We start from the raw sequence: 7,502 nt of genomic DNA, 5'->3' as shown, positions 1-7,502 counted from the left end.
AAAAAAAAAAAAAAAAAGAATATGGGGTTTGTTTGGACTAGATGGTACTTTGATGTTTGTTGGAGGGAGTGAGATTTCTTGTTTAATATTTATTTACTTGGCAAACTGATATGAAATCACTTTAATAATATTGTCTATGTACTTTGTCTTTAAATATAATAATATTTTTATTCCAAAATGTTAAACCAAATAATAATTCTGTTGTAATTTTAACTGACAATATAAAAACTCAGTTTTTACTTTAGATTGTTAAATTTTTTCATCAATTCTTTGCAGGATAAGAATGCATTGCATCTGTTTTCTATAAATGGCAAGTATCTAGGGTCTCAAGTCCTGAAGGAACAAATATCAGATATGTGTATAATTGGAGAACACATTGTCACAGGCAGCTTACAAGGATTCCTGTCTATAAGAGATCTCCACAGGTAAATAATAAAAGTTATTGAAGTATCACTTAAAAAAAGATGGCACTTCTAGTCTAGAATAGAAATTAGGAATCTAAGATTTTTAATGTTTTGGTATATCATTTATTATAAAAATTGTCTCTTGACAACTACAAAAAAATGGGGAAGCTAAAGTATTCCTGGATTAGTAAATAAAACATATATATACATTTTAAAATACATAGAAAAATTTACATTATATATATTTTACCACAAATTTAAAAAATTTTAAATATGTAGAGCCAGAAAAAAATTTTCATAGTGCCAAGCTTGGATTGTGGCTTTTGAAATTTGTCCAAATTATGATTTGAATTTTTAAAACTAAAGTTTTTTTTAATTGTGGCAAAACAAACTATTTTTAAGGTTAACATATTTGTTCATGTATGTGTATATGGGTGTATAAAGTTGGTGGGGGAATCTTTTGTATAATCAGGTGAAAGAGAGATGTGTGAGTAGTGGATATATTTTTAGGTTGCTATTTTTTATATTTACATAAATACATAAACCTTAAATATATAAGGCACTTTTATTCCATGTGTGCCCAAAATACATTATTTTCTCCCCCTTTAAAAAAATTTGTTGTGGGCTGGGCACAGTGGCTCACGCCTGTAATCCTGGCACTCTGGGAGGCCGAGGCAGGAGGATCACTTGAGCTCAGGGCTTTGAGACCAGCCTGAACAGGAACGAGACCCTGACCCTACTAAAAATAGAAAAAATTAGCTGGGTGCATTGGCAGGTGCCTGTAGTCCCAGGTACTCAGGAGGCTGAGGCAGGAGGATTGCTTGAGCCCAGGAGTTTGAGGTTGCTGTGAGCTAGGCTGAAGCCACGGCACTCTAGCCTGGGCAACACAATGAGACTCTGTCTCAAAAAAAATAAATAAATAAAAATAAAAATAATTTATTGTAATTTATTGTTACTCCTCAAACTATCTTGAGTCTCCCATAAAACCTCTTTTTTTTTTTCAAAGAGACAGGGTCTTACTCTATCACCCAGGCTAGAATACAGTGGTGCAGTCATAGCTCTCTGTAACCTCAAACTCCTGAGCTGAAGTGATGCCCCCGCCTCAGCCTCCTGAGTAGCTAGTTCCACCATGCCTTGCTAATTTTTATATTTTTTATAGAGACAGGGTCTCACTATGTTGCTCAGGCTGATCTTGAACTCCTGGCCTCAAACGATCGTCCTGCCTCAGCCTCCCAAGGCGCTGGATGTACAGGCATGAGCCACTGCACCCAGCCTTCCTCCTTATTTTGCATTTTCCTTATTTTTGTCATTCTTTGTCCAGTGGTACATCACTGAGTCTCTGTTCTGATCATATCAGGGTACTGTTAGGAGAGTATCAAATTAGAAAAATAAATGGGATCTTTCAACAATTTACTCTAGAACATAATATGTATATCATAGGATTTGTCACTCTCTAATTATTAAACAAGCATAGGCATTTTTCATAATGGAATATCAGATCAATTTTGGACCAATTTTATAGACCTCAAAGCCCCCACACATACACACACATGTGCACTCACACACGTACTTTTTGAGCTTTTTGACCTTCTTACCCAACTTTCACTTATTAATCAACAAGGTGAAAAGAATTTTTTTTTTTTTTTTTTGAGACAGAGTCTCACTGTGTTGTCTGGCCTAGAGTGCCGTGGCGTCATCCTAGCTCACAGCAACCTCAAACTGCTGGGCTCAAGCGATCCTCCTGCCTCAGCCTCCCAAGTAGCTGGGACTACAGGCATGTGCCACCATGCCCGGCTAATTTTTTCTATATATTTTTAGTTGTCCAATTAATTTCTTTCTATTTTTAGTAGAGACGGGGTCTGGCTCTTGCTCAGGCTGGTTTCAAACTCCTGAGCTCAAACAATCCGCCTGCCTCGGGCTCCCAGAGTGCTAGGATTACAGGCGTGAGCCACCGCGCCCGGCCTTGGTGAAAAGAATTTAATGGGAGTGCCTATGTGCTCAGTTCTATCAGGATGCCTACTCATAATAGCTGATTTGGAGGGGTTTAAGACTAGTTGGGGAAATACCAATATTTGCGTACTAATTAGGACAGTTTAAAACTAAATTATGTGTTACTAGTTATATGTACAGGAGGAGTTTTAAAGACATGAAGGATTACTGTGGATGTGAGTGGTCAGAGGAGTCTTGAAGGGTTAGTAGTAGAAATTGAAATGGAGATAGAAAGAGGGAAGGCTTTCTTTTGTAGATGGAGGTAGGCAGGATGTGAAAAAATAAGGCACAAAGACACAGGGACAGCAATGAGCATGCTGGATTTCAAGGATACATCAAGGCAAGGCTGGAACAAATACCCACTGATAATCTGAGGCTCAGAGAATGGTGACTGGTGCAAAAACTTTATTTCCAACTGCTTTAGGAAGGACACTAAGAAGGACATGGAATCCTGCCAATTTTTTTCTTTACTTTGTCTCTCACTTTCCCCTCTAATCCTATCAGCATTCTTCTGTAAAGGGAACATACAGGCTATTTGCCTCAGATAAATGATGAATGTAATAATATAAGGTGGAAATATGTAATAATAGAGTGGACTGGAAAATAGAAGAGAGTAAGGTTCTCTGGAGAGTAAGGAAAATCATTTTTATATATTAGGTTGATTGCTTTATTAATATTTTGTTTGATTACATATGGTTAAAAGAAAAACAGATGTTGAGAATAAAGATCTATTTATCAAGTATTTTTAGTAATGCTGTAAATGCGGGCCCTTGTGTGAGTCACTTAGACCTTCTAAACCTAAGTTCCCACATCTGTAAAACTAGAATGCAGAACTATATAATCATTATTTTCCAGGTATAAAATTCTGTGAATCCATTATATATCCATGTAATTATGTCTATATTTTTTGTTTCTCTTCTAGTTTGAATCTCAGCATCAGCCCATTAGCCATGCGATTGCCTATCCACTGTGTTTGTGTAACCAAAGAACACAGCCATATTCTTGTAGGTTTAGAAGATGGCAAATTGATTGTAGTGGGTGTTGGCAAGCCAGCTGAGGTAAAACCTAACATCAGTAATTTAATTTCTCGTACTTTCGGGGATTCCTTTGGTTCTCCTTTGTTCCAACTGAATCAGAAGTCTCCATTATGGATGAATAAGTTAAAAAACAAATTTGATTTTTCAAAGGGCAGTAAATGAAAAGAGAGGATAAAGCTGTTACTCAAGAGTGATGTTTATATTATGATATAATTGACAGTATACATTTGGCAATTTCTGTCCACCATTGTATATAAATAAGAAAATTCTTTTATTCCAAATCTGTTTTCAAGACTACTGCTTGGATTTTCAATACATAAAAGCCTATACAAAGAAATGAAATACAGGTTCAAACAATAAAACTATAATATTTTCTTTAATTTTAACAAATAACCCAGCATGACTATATATCAGTTGGCCTTTTATAAAAGCATCATTTTTTACTTAGATCTACAAATATCCCCATATAATGTGCTTATTCTCAGTGAGTTTCCTATGGTAACTGGAAATTTACTTACTAATGGTTTATCAATTACAGAGTATTCGGATACCATAAATCTGACTCTTGTTCCTAGGAAAACTTGGTGGCTATACTCCAAGTATTTTAGTGATTCTTCCAAATAACTTATTTTATTACACCAAGTTAAGTTAAGCATTATAAGTTTTTTAGAGTCACCATTGGTCTTTTCTGAGAAATCTAACAATACAGCATCTGTAGGGTTACTTCAAGAGAAGAAATTACTATCATGTTGTCAGTGGTTATAATAAATCTATTATATTAATACATCATAGGAATCTTTTTGTTTTATAAGTATTTTAAGATTTCTTTAGTCCTTATACTCTTTTTTCAAGACATTATTTTCATTAAAGAAGAGGTCTTCTTAAAGTGACTTCAACATTTAGTTTCAAATGTAATGGTCCCCCAAATATTGTCACCCTATATTGCAGTATCTTACTTATATTTTAAACATTTTAAGTGTATTTCCATTCAACACTGAGATTCTTGATTAATGAATTGCTCAAATAATCTGACCTCTGCTAATGTGATGAATACTTAAGAACTCAGCTCAAACTTCGTACTCTGAGCATGTTTCACTTTCTGTGGTTTATTTAAGTGCCTTTTAAGTTTGCCTGCCTTCCTCTCTCACCTTAGGTAAATTTGCCAGTTCTGATTTTAATTAATTTTTTAAAATAAAATGACCATGATATTTCCATCACTCACTAGAATTGAAGGAAAAAAAATGACGATGATGTGTATTCATTTTCTTTTAAAAATTGACTGGAAAAAACACTCTAGCAGTTGCATTTTATAGGCCTAAATTAATATTTTATAATATTTACCAAATAAGTTTGGTAATTGGCCCTCCTTGAAAGATTTATGTGGTCTATAACACACAGACTCTGAATTGTATATAGTGGGTATATATACTGTGTGTATTGGAATTGTTAATAAAAGTATTTTCTATCTATATCTTTGGATGTATCAGCTAAGTTATGAATCTTCAGTAAATTGAATACTTAGAGTCTTGCATAATTAAAATATAATTCCTTCTATAAATATGACTGTAAAATATGAAATAGATTGATATTTAGTTATGAAAAGACATTTCTATTTCATGATCTATTTTTATGTAAAAACATGAAAATCTTGATTAGTATGTATTTTTAAATTGTGTACCAGTTTTATATATTCTGTCAGTGTGAAATTCATATTTATAAATCAGATTGTAAGGCAGTCATAGACTAATGGAAATATGTATTTCAGAAAATAGATCTGGAAATGAAAATGCCAGAGCCACTAGTATCTTTGTATAATGCTTCCCTTTTATCACTCCAATAAATATATCCTAGAAAAGTGACCATTAAAAAAAGATGGCAGAGGAATCACCATTAAAAACTAGATTGCATTTGGGAAAGTAATGACAACAAAGAATATGGGGTTTTTGTTTTGGTTTTTAAGACAGGATCTTGCTCTGTTGCCCGGGCTAGAGTGCAGTGGCATTATCATAGCTCACTACAAGTTCAAACTCCTGGGCTCGAGTGACCCTCCTGCCTTAGCCTCCTGAGTAACTGGGACTATAGACATGTGCCACCACGCCCAGCTAATTTTTTCTATATTTTATAGAGATGGGATCTCGCTATGTTGCTTAGGCTGGTCTTGAACTCCTGGCCTTAAGTGATCCTTCCACCTTGGTCTCCCAAAGTGCTAAGATTACAGGCATGAGTTACCATGCCCGGCCTGCATGTAGGTTTTTTTGCCCCATCTAGATGTATGAGCACTTCTAAAGGACATTTATTCACTGATTCAATTAATATTTGATTAATATTTAGTAAATGCTGGGAAGGGTTGTAGGTGTTACAAATTTAATGATGAATAAAATGTGATTCTTACCTTCGAAGGGCTTATGCTATTCTTGTTTTGTAAATTACTTTTTATCATCCTATTGTTAAATATTTTTTTGAAAGTCACATCAAAATATTTTAAAATTACTTTCTTTTCATCAAAATATTATTTTTCTTTGTTCTTATCCTTACAATTGGTATTCATAGTACTGTAAATATTAATACAAGAAAACTCCCAAACCTATACGTCATGTATAGCTAGATTATAGTTTGAGAAGCTTATTTTAATGAAGTGAAACACTTAGATAATATGTAAAATAAAGGAATATGGTAGTTTTGAAGTAACTGGGACATTAAATTTTTTAATTTATACACTGGCATTAGACTTTTCTCAACTGAAAGACATAATAAATGTAGAAGTCTGTCTTTATTATTAATCAATAATCTTTAAAACATTAATGATTCTGCTAACAAAACCTATTTCTTCTGCACTCTACAAAATCATTGTCTTATATATCAATTTCATTTATTCTTTTTTTTCTTAACATTCTTCATTTCTCTGGATTACTTTAAACAGATGCGTTCAGGTCAGCTTTCTCGAAAATTGTGGGGATCTAGCAAGCGGCTCAGCCAGATTTCAGCTGGAGAAACTGAATATAATACTCAAGATTTCCAGTGATTGTTATTTCTGTCTTCTGTCATGGATAACTGAAACTTGATTTATTGCTTTGTCACTTTAACCATATCTCTCAACTCTCTGAATTGTTGTAAGGTTTTATCCCTGACAATCTTTTAGGAATTACCACAATTTGGTATGGTATATGTATATATAAAGACAAATGTAGGTTGTATTATATCTTAAAATTTCTGGTTAACATTAATGAATCCATTCTTATTAACTAGTTCTTGGTCTACACTAAGATGTTTTTGAAAAAATACATTTGATTCAATTCAGTGGCCCATTCCAGATCATTAGATCTGTATTTTTTAAAAAGCTTCCAAAATAAGGAAATTAGGTTCAATTCACTTACTCTAAATGGCAAAATTTAAGGTATTTCTAAAAAAAGATTACAAATAATGGGACAGTTGAGAGACATGGATTTTAACACATTCTTTAGTTAATCATTTTCCTATTTGCTGACCACCATACAAAAAATATATCCATTTATTTATGGAACTCCTGATTGGAGGTAATATTTTTAAAGGCATCTTGTACACTTGGAGTTTCAAAACTCAGTAAAAGTTCCAAGTTTGCATGGTAAGATTAAAATAAGAATATTGAATCTGGTACGTTAGCTCATTCCATTACTACTTAGCATGTTATTAATGAGAATTTACTAGATGTATTATTATCCTTAATAAAAGTTGAGTAGGAAAAAGAGAAACTAGACATATATTTTACAGACGTATTTCATTAATAACAATTAAGAAAAAATGCGGATTATGATTTTGACAGTTGGGTCCTTTAAGTAGCATTTGCAGCACAATTTACGTCTACAAGTTCAAAATTTCTTGGCTTTATCTTTACTAAGCAAATACTATGTTTTTCTCTGATAATTAGAAGAGTTAGCAATAATAACCAAATATATTTCATTTTTACTTAGGATATCTATGTGATTGATGAATGAATTAAAAAGATAAGCATAACTTAAAGTAATCATATATGTATAGTAATTTTTGAAAAACACATTTCTATTTCATGTTATGGACAATCTTTAGTATTACAGCT

At 33.0% G+C, this 7,502-nt stretch overlaps 1 protein-coding gene across 1 annotated transcript in view; it reads left to right on the top strand.

The window, feature by feature from the left end:
- Positions 1-7,502, top strand: part of NBEAL1 (neurobeachin-like 1) — a 208,658-nt gene that overhangs the window by 190,956 nt on the left and 10,200 nt on the right. Inside the window, exons 45-47 of the mRNA XM_012655033.1 lie at positions 277-425; positions 3,316-3,451; positions 6,351-6,448. Coding sequence (XP_012510487.1) covers positions 277-425; positions 3,316-3,451; positions 6,351-6,448 — 383 coding nt within the window. The remainder of the gene's footprint in view (positions 1-276; positions 426-3,315; positions 3,452-6,350; positions 6,449-7,502) is intronic.

The sequence above is a fragment of the Propithecus coquereli genome, unplaced genomic scaffold (genome assembly GCF_000956105.1).
Source record: "Propithecus coquereli isolate 6110/MARCELLA unplaced genomic scaffold, Pcoq_1.0 Scaffold113, whole genome shotgun sequence".
Lineage (NCBI taxonomy): Eukaryota > Metazoa > Chordata > Mammalia > Primates > Indriidae > Propithecus > Propithecus coquereli.
Note: the sequence above shows the minus strand (reverse complement) of the source record. Positions and strands in the feature narration are given on the sequence as shown.